The sequence below is a fragment of the Salvelinus namaycush genome, chromosome 28 (genome assembly GCF_016432855.1).
Source record: "Salvelinus namaycush isolate Seneca chromosome 28, SaNama_1.0, whole genome shotgun sequence".
NCBI classification, from domain to species: Eukaryota; Metazoa; Chordata; class Actinopteri; order Salmoniformes; family Salmonidae; genus Salvelinus; species Salvelinus namaycush.
Genome location: NC_052334.1, coordinates 37,827,758 through 37,841,147, shown reverse-complemented (window position 1 = coordinate 37,841,147; position 13,390 = coordinate 37,827,758). Strand labels below are relative to the sequence as shown.

Here is a 13,390-nt window from a genome sequence, read left to right as displayed (position 1 = left end):
CATTTCAGGTGGTCTTTTCAAACACCTTACACTAAAAGGGCACTATCATAATTTTCACAGTTTCACAGTATTATTCCAACCTCGTAGTGTGAAAATATATATACAACACAGGAAAATAACATTTTTGACTGCACTAGGCTTTTAAAACACAAGGAACTTCAGGAATGAGTTGTGCAAAATATATATTATCTGTTGCCAAGCTTTTACTTCGGCAAACAAGGAGATTTCCAGCCCTCACAGAGAGTTTATGACTTATGGTGATAACAAGTGCTGCAGTGACACTCTGTATGATTCGTCAGCTTGATGTTGTCGACCACCACCTGAGAGGAGAGAGAGAATCAAGAGACAGAGAGATGGTTTTAAAAAACACATTTGGTAAATTTGAGTTGTTCTTAAATATTACGTTTAGATGTTATGTGATACTAGGAATGTCGTCATGTCAGGTGATCAAACTTTATGTAGCTGAAGATATCAATCCCAACTCCTATACCGAAATAGCTAATCATTGTCTTACCCTTTTCCCTTCTTTTGCAACGCAGCATGTGGCTTCAGAGGTGATGTTCTTTGGGACCAACATGGTTTTCTTGGACCGTAGTGGGGTTGGATAAGCTCTGGAGAAGCAGCAGCCTGTACACTGATAGACAGGGGCGCCCGGGTTTGAGAAGACTTTGTTCTCCCTGAGTTTGCATTCCTCACAGCCCACTGTAAAGATAATAAAGACATTAATTAACAGAAAATCTATTGAACAGTCTGATCTGTAAACTTGATGCACCATGCAACACCAATGTGTTGTCTCTCTTCCTTGTAAGCACACACTTTTTGGGAGTAAGGAGGTCATGTACCAATTTATATTCTCTCTAATGACAACCTACTCCAAGAACAACTCACCGGTCATTTTGTTTCTAGAACATGTAGACCATTAATAAAAACAGTACTTTCAAAGTAATGTAACGTAAAACTTACTGTTTGTCATGTCACTGTTTGGATAAGAGTCTGCGATATACAGAAGTATGGACAGGATGAGGGACACTCCAGTTAATTTAAACAAGCACATCAGTGGCGGGTGGCAATAACCTGACAAGAAAAATGAAGAAAACCATAGTTGAAAACTCATTAACACAAAAACAGCAGTGAAACAATACAATGGAAACCCAATATATTGAGTGGAAAAAGCATTACCTGTTGTATGTGTCTCTTGGTGGAAGCCTGTTCAGCGTTCAGTGAAGAGCCTACTGCTCCCATCATTAACTTTTATACCGCTGTCCCTCTGCCCATGTGCTCAACGGGGATTAGGTGAACCCCTCCAACCTTATCAGTGATCTCTGCGAGGCATTGACCACTTAGCTACCTGCCTCATAATCCTTGAAATGAAAAAAGTTACAGCACACGCGGTCACAAGTCAAAACACACTTCCATCCTTCCATCCTGACTCTGGATGGGAGCTTTTAATCCCTTAAACAGATGGGATGTTGTTACTAGATAACTGCTGTTATGTCTCAGAGGGCGAGGCAGGGTCATTGGGTCATTAGTTTAACTTATGTTCGTGGTCTTTTGCTTTGTAAATCATTAAATCTTAAGTCATTTTTAATACTTTGAATATCTGATTCCTCTTTCTATGCAGGATTATAACCCCCCCCCCAAAAAAAAATAAGTAAATATATACACACAAAAGTGAAAGATTTGTCGTGAAATAAATGGGGTTTCTTATATAAACCATGAGGACTAGTCCATGGCCGAGCTTTGTAATCCTCCGGGACAGTGCTAACATGAATGCAAGCAATGAATAATGAATGTTGAATATTAAAGGGGCAATCTGTGATTGCTACATACATTTTTTGACTTTTATATTTGTGATAAACACTGAGTGTACAAAACATTAAGAACACCTTCCAAATATTGCCCCCCCCCCCCTCTCAAACCTGTGTGCCCCTATCTACCAGTGTACAGGCTGCTGCTTCTCCAGAGCTTATCCAACCCCACTACGGTCCAAGAAAACCATGTTGGTCCCAAAGAACATCGCCTCTGAACCACATGTTGCGTTGCAAAAGAAGGGAAAAGGGTAAGACAATGATTAGCTATTTCAGTATAGGAGTTGGGATTGATATCTTCAGCTACATAAAGTTTGATCATCTGACATGACAACATTCCTAGTATCACATAACATCTAAACGTAATATTTCAACTGTTGTACCCCATCAGAACCCAAAATATAAGCTTGTTTTACTCCATTGTTTGTAAACAATGTAATTGTAAACAAACACTTTATAGTCTCAAAACATAGATACAACTATAATATTGATATCATGGATGGTCAGTCCTTGCATCCATTGCTCTGTCTATGAATTTGAGTGTTAACACTTCTCCAACCCCATCCTTCAGCTGTTTACCAAAAAAGTGGTGGGGTCTCCGCTTTGTTATTGTTTAAACTGCTGTTTGCCCCTTTAAGATGCAGTACTATCTCTTCATCTTTCTGTTTACCGGTGTGTTTTTAAATCTCCCGGCCTTGGTTGCGTTGGAGACTAGACCTGGCAGATGTAACTCAATAAGCATTGAGGATAGCACATGAAATGTCTGAGATTTAAAGGCTCTTTTTAGCTTATGGCGCAATCATGTCATGACTCATAAATATTCTTTACTCCACTCTTACAGTAATTGTATTCTAGGATTCAGAATGTTAATTGGCTTCTTTAATACATTTTCTACAGCCAATCAACAATCAGCCCAGACACAGCCAAGAAAGCAGTCCTATTTGCGCTTGTTACATCGGAGCAGTTTCTTAAAAGCCTTTTTGAAGTCCTCATTGAAGCTGGTGTAGAGCAGGGGGTTGATGAGTGAGTTAACGTATCCCAGCCACGTGAGGAAGTCCGACACCTGTGCTGAGGCATGAAACACCCGGATGCCCACCAGCAACTCTTTAACAAAGAAAGGCAGCCAGCATAGGATAAAAGCCCCCAGGATGAGGCCTAGTGTGAGGGCAGCCTTCCTCTCTCTGGAGGCACAGATCTGGGTCCTCTCATCACAAGTCCCCCAGTCCCCCGCTACCTGGCTTGGGCCGGTGGGATCGTTGACTCTATTCAGCTCTGTGTTTAGCACGGGATCTGAGGTAGACAGCTCAGACGCACAGAGAGACGTTGGTGCAATGCAGCAGCTACTGAGGCAGTTGTGGCTGCTAGCTCTCTTCTTACACAGGCTCCCAGAGGAGCTCTGTTTGTGGTACAAGGTCCGGGCAGCAATGAAGATCCTGTAGTAGAGGATGAGGATGAGGGCCATGGGGATGTAGAAGGCCCCGAAGGTGGAGTAGATGGTGTAGCCGATGTGGTCATGCTCGATGATACACTTGGTGTAGTTGCCGAAGTTGTCATCCCCGCTGTGCCTCCAGAACAGAGGCGGCACTGAGATGAGGATGGAGATGGTCCACACGATGGTGACCATGATGGCGGCGCGGCGCGGGGATCTCTTGCAGGCGTACTCCAGGGCGTTGGTGATGGCCCAGTGGCGGTCCAGGGCGATGGCACATAGATGCAGGATGGAGCAGGTGCAGCAGATCATGTCCACGCTCAGCCACGCCTCACAGACTATACATCCCAACATCCACCTCTTTGTGGCGATGTAGAGGACGCTTAGGGGCATCACCAAGATGGCCACCAGGAAGTCAGTGACAGCCAAAGAACAGATCAGGTAGTTGGCGGGCAGGTGGAGTTTTTTGGTGTTCATGATCGCAAGTATGACTGAAACGTTCAATAAGGCAGTGATCATAGTCACAATGCTGAGGAGGGTCACAACCAGCACCATATCATTCTCTGGTGTCATTTAGAAGCAGCCTGCGGTTTCTGACATGCAGTTTGTTTAAACTTTTAAGCTCTACAACTATCCACCATATATTCCTCTTTCTCTCATTAGGATACATTTGGCTGTGTCCCTACTCCAACGTAGATCCTTTTCTCTCTCTTACTTCCATGCTTTCCCTTATTTGGAGCCAACTGTGAAGGGGAAGAAAAAAATATTTTGGGTTTATTATTTATTATTTTTTTGTGTGAAAAAACATTGATTTGAGTAAGTTATGCATAACACAGTAAATTGAATAAGATACATGTTGAAGTTTTTGTCCTCAAAATGTCACTTCTTCTCAATGAGTAGATCACTCAGACAACCTTTTTCCACACGGTGGCAGAACTGATCAGGGAATCTTTGAGCCAAGTAAATCAGTGAGCCAAATATTCAGTCATATTGGAGGCAGTTATGCTCAGCATCCTAACTCATTGCAGCCCCATGACTCAATGTCAATACTCAGCATAAAGCCCTAAATGTAACAATTTTTCCCTAAACTCAATTTAGGAGTATGGGGAGCACACATAATTGTATTATTACATACTAAGGAGCAGGAGTAGATGGCTGTTTGCATACAGGGCTTTAAAAACCATGTTAAAAATGACACATTTCAGTCAGAGTGACACTTCCAAAGGTTTCAACTGTTGATACAAAAACAACAATTATGAAAAGACAATTGACAAACATGTCTAGCCTGATGTGTGTATCCATTGAGCAAGGGAAGCCTAATATGAACAATATTCAAATGGTTTTGTAATGCGATACTACTGGCGGCAGAGAAGTCAGGCGCAGGAGAGCAGAAAATGATTTACAACGGTTGTGTTTAATAACCATAAACCACCGTCAATAGAATAATAATAAATGGGTCAAACAAAACCCGGTAAATATCAGCATACCGTGCACACTACAACAATTAATTTCGGGCAAGGATATGGGGGGGGGGGGGGGGGGGGGGCAGAGGCTTTAATACACAACATGGAATTGATGGAATTGGAACCAGGTGTGATGGAAGACAAGACAAAACCAATGGAAAATGAAAAGTGGATCGGCGATGGCTAGAAGGTCGGTGACTTCGACCGAACAAGGAGAGGGACCAACTTCGGCAGAAGTCGTGACAGGTTTCTTGTGCATATGCCACTTTCCCTTTCAAATTAAGAATTTATATCTGCCCTGTGCAATCAGTGTTCTTCAAATAATTGAATGGTGTCATAACTATGTAATTTCAGCTAGTAGCTCTTCAAGTTTAACCACTTTGTTGAGTAGAAATACCTGCCATTACATGGTGTGGCTTACACTATTGCTTTTCAACTGTTTGGTCAAGGCAGCAGCTGAGCTGAGTTCGATTTTCATTTTGGAAGTCAATCCAAGCCGCTCTGTGGCATAACATCAATGGTCATACTGTGCCCCATACTCCGGAGAGCATTGTGTCCACAAGTGACTGACATGACTCATGCTAAAGAGATTGGTCATGCAAGGTCATCACCCTTCATCACTTTGTCTACTGCTCAAACATACACATGCAGTTCACTCAGTCACTCCCATTGATACATATTAAATATTTGTGCTGGGTGTTACTTGACTTTTCCTAAATTATTTTTCATTTGCACACATTGAACATACAGTTGTTAGGACTTTAACTTTAAAAAGTTCACATTTGTGGCATGCATGCCTTCTATTCTAGACATCGCAGCACCTGCACCACCTGTGCCATGGTGAAAGCTTGGGATCGTCTTGTTTGAGTTGGTCCTGATATTTCTCATTAAACTCAAGAACCTATATTGTAGAGGTTATTATTTACCATTTTTGCTTCTGGCAATGCCAAAATGCATTCAAAGATTAAATGAAGAAGATGAAGGAGCAAAACAAAAGCATAAAAACGGGAGCTGATCCCTAACCAACATACCGTAACAACATTAAAAAAAATAGGCTATATATAAATATTACATTTTATAATATGATAGTGGCCTTTAGCTGCAGTATGATAAAATGAAACTATAAGGGGGGAAAATCGTTATCTAATATGGTATGCTACCAAATTGGGCAACATAAATCAGGCTACAAATGTGGGCACATAGCCTACCTTCTGAATTGTTCAATCTTCGTTTATCCATTACAACAAATGTTGTGTGTTGGTGATGGGACTCTCAAATATGTCTGAAGTCGGCAGTATAGTATTATTCGCTAGTGCGTCCGCACCTCGAGATATTCCTCATCTCAGGAGTAAGGACAGGTCAGACGGACATCCATCACTTCAGAGGAATGCACGAAATCGCAAGTGCAGGAGTTTGGCACTGTCCAACTGCCGCGCGCGCGCCAATGAGGGAGCATTTTTTCCCCGAACGGAGTGACGGTAGGGCTCTCTGTCTCCTGGAGTACAAAATGTGACATTAGGCTACTCCATAGCGTGAGATGCTAGCAACATAGCCACGTTTGTGCATTGGCGATGGATGGAACTTTCCCGCCATGCCATACAAGTATGCACATAATACAGTAGTAGCATTTGTGTTCATTTGCGCAACACATGCACATGCATGACATTACTATTAATGAACATCAACTTCATGAAGATGAGCATCAATGATCACCCATTGGATATTGGCTATTGTCAGTGTTATAGTCAAAACAGGGGTTCCCAAACCTTTCCCCCCAGGCCCCCCTTTTTATTTTACATTTGAGAAATTCACATTCACAAAAGAACCAATTGGGGAGAAAAGGGGGTAAAAGTACAAAAAAATGAAGACTACCCATGTCCAATTCTTTTGACTCCTCGACTTGAGAAGGTCTTAACTCAGCTTCTGAATGTCACGGAGACAAATCAAGATATTCCCCTGTGCATAAGAGTCATGTCTTCCTCTGGCATTTTACAGCATGTTTAGCCTAAAGCATCGCGGATGTATGCGGCGTTTAAGATCGGTATAAACAATCTCAAACAATCTCTACAAATCTCTATATTAAAATATACATCTATAATTGAACCCCTCAAATCAATGAATATCCCGCCCTCTAGGTTGGAAATCCCTGAGTCAGAGAATCTACCCCTACAATATGCAGGTCATCCCAACCAATACCCCAAATAATGTTGCTGAGTGAGGTAGCTGTCTGAGTCCAGTACACTATTGTATAAGTGTATAATGTAGCTCTTTTCCCATCTGTCTCTGACCTAAATGGCATCCCTGAACTCATGCTTGCCAACATTCAAGCTCTTTCTTGATGCTTAATGTTCCATAATAGCTAGGAGACATGATCGGATACATTCTCTGATCCCTGAAAAGTGTGAGTTTCCAAAACATTTCCCCCTCAGTTCATGGGCATGTTGGAAAGGATAGTGGTTCCAGTCCCAGATGGTATCCTTGAGCTAAGGTACTTAGTCTGAATTGCCTCAGTAAGCATCCTGCTGTATAAATGAATATGGAGACCAGTAATGAGATATAAATTGTCCATGGATGAGTAGCCTACTTGTGTGGCTACTCATCCTACTTGTCTTTGCAATGTGGGTCTTATGAGGATATTTGATGAATACAAATTATTGGCACCCTTGATAAAGATGAGCAAAAAAGACGGCATAAAATAAATAATGCAAATACTGAGATACATTGTATGCAAAAAAAGGGGGAATTATATTATATTATACTAACACAATTGCTCTAAGAAATACTATAGATTTTATTTAAATTATACTTTTTTTCTCAAAATGAAATGGGTCACAATTATTGGCACCCCTATTTTCAATACTCGGGCACCCTCCCCCTGCGAGGATCAAGGCACTGAGCCTTTTTCTAAAATGTTTTATGAGATCGGAGAACACATTGGGAGGGATCGTAGACCATTCCTCCTTACAGAATCTTTCCAGATCCTCCATCTGCGCTTATGGACCCGCGCTCTTCAATTCAAACCATAGGTTTTCAAGTCCGGAGACTGAGATGGCCATTTCAAAAAGCAGATTTTGTGGTCAATGAACCATTTCCTTGAGAAGTTTGATGTGTGCTTCGGTTTATTGTCTTGCTAGAAGATCCACTTGTGATCAAGTTTCAGACACCTGGCAGAAGCAACCAGGTTTTTGGCTAGGCATAGTTTATACATTTTGGACCTGACTGTATGTGCATATTCAGAGTCCTTTGGCAGGAAAAGTGTAAGAACACTATCATCTCTCGTTCTCTCTCATATACACTACATGACCAAAAGTATGTGGACACCTGCTAGTCGAACATCTCAATCCAAAATCATGGGCATTAATATGGAGTTTGTCCCCCCTTTGCTGCTATAACAGCCTCCACTCTTCTGGGAAAGCTTTCCACTAGATGTTGGAACATTGCTTCCAGTCAGCCACAAGAGCATTAGTGAGGTCGGGCACTGATGTTGGGCGATTAGGTCTGGCTCACAGTCTGCGTTCCAATTCATCCCAAAGGTGTTCGATGGGGTTGAGGTCAGTGCTCTCTGCAGGTCAGTCAAGCCTTTCCACACTGATCTCAACAAACTATTTCTGTATGGACCTCGCTTTGTGCACGGGAGCATTGTCATGCTGAAACAGGAAATTGCCTTCTCCAAACTGTTGCCACAAAGTTGGAAGCACAGAATCGTCTAGAATAGTGGTTCCCAAACTTTTTGTTGTCCCGTACCCCTTCAAACATTCAACCTCCAGCTGCGTACCCCCTCTAGCACCAGGGTCAGCGCACTTTCAAATGTTGTTTTTTGCCATCCTTGTAAGCCTGCCACACACACTATACGATAGATTTATTAAACATAAGAATGAGTGTGAGTTTGTCACAACCCGGCTCGTGGGAAGTGACATAGAGCTTTTATAGGACCAGGGCACAAATAACAATATAATAATAATCAATAACGTTGCTCTTAATTTAACCATCTTACATAGAAAACCTTATTTGTTCATCGAAAATTGTGAATAACTCGCCACAGGTTAATGAGAAGGGTGTGCTTGAAAGGATGCACATAACTCTGCAATGTAGGGTTGTATTGGAGAGAGTCTCAGTCTTAAATCATTTTCCACACACAGTCTATGCCAGTATTTAGTTTTCATGCTAGTGAGAGCCGAGAATCCACTCTCACATAGGTACGTGGTTGTAAAGGGCATCAGTGTCTTAACAGCACGATTTGCCAAGGCAGGATACTCTGAGTGCAGCCCAATCCAGAAATCTGTCAGTGGCTTCTGATTGAATAAAATTTTCACAGAACCGCTTGTTGCAATTTCAATGAGGCTCTCTTGGTCAGATATCGGTAAGTGGACTGGAGACAGGGCATGAAATGGATAACGAATCCAGTTGTTTGTGTTGTCCGTTTCGGGAAAGTACCTGCGGAATTGCGCTCCCAGCTCACTCAGGTGCTTCGCTATATCACATTCAACATTGTCCGTAAACTTGAGTTAATTTGCACACAAAAAATCATACAATGATGGAAAGACCTGTGTGTTGTCTGTAACGGTAGTCGTCATATTCCTCCTCCTCAGACGAGGAGAGGAGAGAGGGATCAGAAGACCAATGTGCAGCGAGGTATGTAGACATCATGAATTTATTAGACAAGACGAACACTGAACCGAACTATACTTGAATAAATACAAAATAACAAACAGACAACGTAGACTGACCTGAACATGCAAACTACATAAAATGAAGAACGCACGAACAGGAAAGAACGAACGAACGAATGAGACGAGACAGTACCGTGTGGTGCAATAAACACAGACACAGCGACAATCACCCACAAACAAACAGTGAGAACAGCCTACCTTAAATATGGTTCTCAATCAGAGGAACGTCAAACACCTGCCTCTAATTGAGAACCATATCAGGCACATTAAACCCAACATAGAAACACAACACATAGAATGCCCACCCAGCTCACGTCCTGACCAACAAAACAAAGGATTAACACAATAACTAGGGTAAGAACGTGACATTGTCCTTGTTAATGGAGACAGAGAAGAGCTCCAACTTCTTTATCATAGCCTCAATTTTGTCCCGCACATTGAATATCAACTCAGCAAAAAAATAAACACTTTTATTTTCAGCAAACTTAACATGTGTAAATATTTGTATGAACATAACAATATTCAACAACTGAGACATAAACTGAACAAGTTCCGCAGACATGTGACTAACAGAAATTGAATAATGTGTCCCTGACCAAAGGGGGGTGTCAAAATCAAAAGTAACAGTCAGTATCTGGTGTGGCCACCAGCTGCATTAAGTACTGCAGTGCATCTCCTCCTCATGGACTGCACCAGATTTGCCAGTTCTTGCTGTGAGATGTTACCGCACTCTTCCACCAAAGCACCTGCAAGTTCCGGGACATTTCTGGGGGGGAATGGCCCTAGCCCTCACCCTCCGATCCAACAGGTCCCAGACGTGCTCAATGGGATTGAGATCCGGGCTCTTTGCTGGCCATGGCAGAACACTGACATTCCTGTCTTGCAGGAAATCACGCACAGAATGAGCAGTATGGCTGGTGGCATTGTCATGCTGGAGGGTCATGTCAGGATGAGCCTGCAGGAAGGGTACCACATGAGGGAGGTCTTCCCTGTAACGCACAGCGTTGAGATTGCCTGCAATGACAACAAGCTCAGTCCGATGATGCTGTGACACAACGCCCCAGACCATGATGGACCCTCCACCTCCAAATCGATCCCGCTCCAGAGTACAGGCCTCGGTGTAACGCTCATTCCTTCGACGATAAACGCGAATCCGACCATCGCCCCTGGTGAGACAAACCCGCAACTCGTCAGTGAAGAACACTTTATGCCAGTCCTGTCTGGTCCAGCGACGGTGAGGACCTGCCTTACAACAGGCCTACAAGCCCTCAGTCCAGCCTCTCTCAGCCTATTGCGGACAGTCTGAGCACTGATGGAGGGATTGTGCGTTCCTGGTGTAACTCGGGCAGTTGTTGTTGCCATCCTGTACCTGTCCCGCAGGTGTGATGTTCGGATGTACCGATCCTGTGCAAGTGTTGTTACACGTGGTCTGCCACTGTGAGGATGATCAGCTTTCCGTCCTGTCTCCCTGTAGCACTGTCTTAGGCGTCTCACAGTACGGACATTGCAATTTATTGCCCTGGCCACATCTGCAGTCCTCATGCCTCCTTGCAGCATGCCTAAGGCATGTTCACGCAGATGAGCAGGGACCCTGGGCATCTTTCTTTTGGTGTTTTTCAGAGTCAGTAGAAAGGCCTCTTTAGTGTCCTAAGTTTTCATAACTTTGATCTTAATTGCCTACCGTCTGTAAGCTTAGTGTCTTAACGACTGTTCCACAGGTGCATGTTCATTAATTGTTTATGGATCATTGAACAAGCATGGGAAACAGTGTTTAAACCCTTTACAATGAAGATCTGTGAAGTTATTTGGATTTTTACAAATTTTCTTTTAAAGACAGGGTCCTTTTTTTGCTGAGCTTAGTCACTTTATAGTAATTCTTCTTAATTTAACCCCTTGAGATGTTTGTTAAGAAGTTAAATATCAGGTCTTTATGACAGAATGTTAAAATTAGGTTAAATACATTTTTATTTTTGACACTATTCGTAGAATGATCCAGTTCTATAAAGCACTGAATGAAAATGCGTATTGGCAAACTGACTGAATAGAGATCTTGACAAAGCTGTCTGCTTTCATGTCATAAACACTTACTAATTGTGATGCATGATGAACATTACAAAACCCTGTCTCTCTGCATCACTGTGCCGTGATGAATCCTGCCCCTTCCGAAGGTATTCGCCAAGGCCTCTTTCATTGACTTCAGAGTAGGTTTCCAGGCCTTCGGCCGCATAGCGTGTCCATGTACTTGCCCTTGCTCGATTGAGGCTGTCAGTGTGAGGGAAATAGCTAACCTCTCTAATTTTATACCACCTCCAGCCACAGAGTAGAGGGCTCAGACGTGAAATATCATACATTAAACTGTTTCAACAGCCCTTGGCCTAAAATTCCATACACATCCTTGTGGATGATGATGAGTAGAGTTGTGGTTAATTCAATTAAGGGCAGCTTTTGTTACCTATATCAATCACAGCTATCACTCAGCTCAATGAGTGTCTACTCCTGTTTCACCTCATTGGGTCTGAATGAAATTAGTAATTAAATGCATGGATTATTACCTTTTTCAGAAGTCATGGACAAGGAATTATCTATGTCCTATAATTGTGGATGTTGGCACGACCATGCATATTTTATATAGCCTAACCAAGGTGTTACTTCAACTTTGTTGCTTGATAATGTTGCGATTTGAGAAGGACACAAAGAAGTCCCAATTTACAAGGACAGCAATGCTTAGTTGAATTTGGTTTGGCTTTGTTCTGTCGAATACATGGGTCCCTACATCCAACATGTAATCCAGAAAGTCTAAGCATTGGTGGAGATGACACAGCATGCAGTTAGGAGGCCCATCATTCTGCCAGCACATTAAGAGCCACTTCAGATAAAGAGAATATGCTTCCCTTGACCGGAACAGCCTGTTCTCCTGATGAAATCCAGTTTGAGTTATGTTCGTACCTCAACGTCAGGTGCCATTAATAGTGGATGGCAGTTGGCCATTACATCAACCATTACATCAACATCAAAGTTCCAAGAGCTTTTCATTCGAAAGTCACCTAGGAAGAAATTTGTAGGTCAGTGTGATTACCCAAGTGCCCCCGGGACTGGCCATCAGCAAGGGTAAATGTCTGTTTCTGACATGGAGACAACAGCACTGGCTCTGGCTCGCAGACTTCCAAGACTTTCTTGGATCAGTGAGGAGGTACTGCCAGTATAAATCAGGAGAGGTTCTGTCATCTCTCAACTTTATATGCTGACTTGTAGGCAAAGCTCTTTGAATTGCTGGAGCTAAACTCTAATGTCCTTCGATTGCCGTTAGAGGTCTTCTTTTAAGAGTTGTTCTTTGCATCATTGATCTTGGTCCAGTGTTCTTTCACTTTAGATAAATGATGTTCCATCGTGTTCCCAGTCTATCAGCTCCGTAATGTAAATATCCCCACTGTGCCTCAGAAGGCAGCAGACATCTTGGGGTTGGCAATTCTTATTCGTCTTACATTAATTATTATAATCTTATACACCAAAAATTAGTTCCTAGCCAAATGGCCTCATGACACAATTATTTTTTATCAGCAAGGCTATTAACTTCTCAATATTGGCCTACGTTGGGTCCAAGCATTCATTGAGTTTGACTTGGTGCCACAAATGTCCTCAGTATTCACCTAGATCTCACCTATTACCTCAATAACTATGTTTGAAAGGAACAGTTTCACATTGTGCACCACTGGAATGCATAAAATGTGATTGGACTACAGTTTTGTGTAATGTATTCATCATGAAGCCATGTCATGAAACAGAATCAGTGGTTATGATCAGCCTCAGCTATGTCTGTGTTATGTCATTCCACCACTAAATGAATTTAGTGATGACTAGCCCAGACAAGAGCCCAAAATCATGTGGGCTGTAGTGACTTCCCACTGGGCACACACTGGTTGAATCAACGTTGTTTCCACATCATTTTGACGTTGAAACAATGTGCAATAGACTTTAAATTGACGTCTGTAACCAGTGGGTTGAGACTGTAGCTAGACCTAA

General features: G+C 42.5%; 2 protein-coding genes across 2 annotated transcripts; both read right to left on the bottom strand.

Moving 5' to 3' along the window:
- Positions 1–245: 245 nt before the first annotated feature.
- On the bottom strand, positions 246–1,054 carry LOC120023515 (glycoprotein hormones alpha chain 1-like). The gene is made up of 3 exons (XM_038967540.1): positions 964–1,054; positions 515–702; positions 246–320 (listed from the first exon to the last, which is right to left on the bottom strand). The coding sequence occupies exons 1-3, from the start codon at positions 1,052–1,054 to the stop codon at positions 246–248; spliced, it is 354 nt and encodes a 117-aa protein (XP_038823468.1).
- Positions 1,055–2,745: 1,691 nt separating this feature from the next.
- Positions 2,746–3,810, bottom strand: LOC120023343 (5-hydroxytryptamine receptor 1E-like). The gene has a single exon (XM_038967355.1). The coding sequence runs from the start codon at positions 3,808–3,810 to the stop codon at positions 2,746–2,748; it is 1,065 nt and encodes a 354-aa protein (XP_038823283.1).
- Between the last annotated feature and the right edge of the window lie 9,580 nt (positions 3,811–13,390).

What these genes read in the sequence shown, in the direction of transcription:
- LOC120023515 (XM_038967540.1), bottom strand. Translation starts at nt 1,054, where the DNA reads ATGTGCTTGTTTAAATTAACTGGAGTGTCCCTCATCCTGTCCATACTT. An exon ending in AAACAGTGACATGACAAACA is followed by an intron (nt 703 to 963) that starts GTAAGTTTTACG and finishes TTATCTTTACAG; the next exon opens with TGGGCTGTGAGGAATGCAAA. An exon ending in TTGCAAAAGAAGGGAAAAGG is followed by an intron (nt 321 to 514) that starts GTAAGACAATGA and finishes CTCTCCTCTCAG; the next exon opens with GTGGTGGTCGACAACATCAA.
- LOC120023343 (XM_038967355.1), bottom strand. Translation starts at nt 3,810, where the DNA reads ATGACACCAGAGAATGATATGGTGCTGGTTGTGACCCTCCTCAGCATT.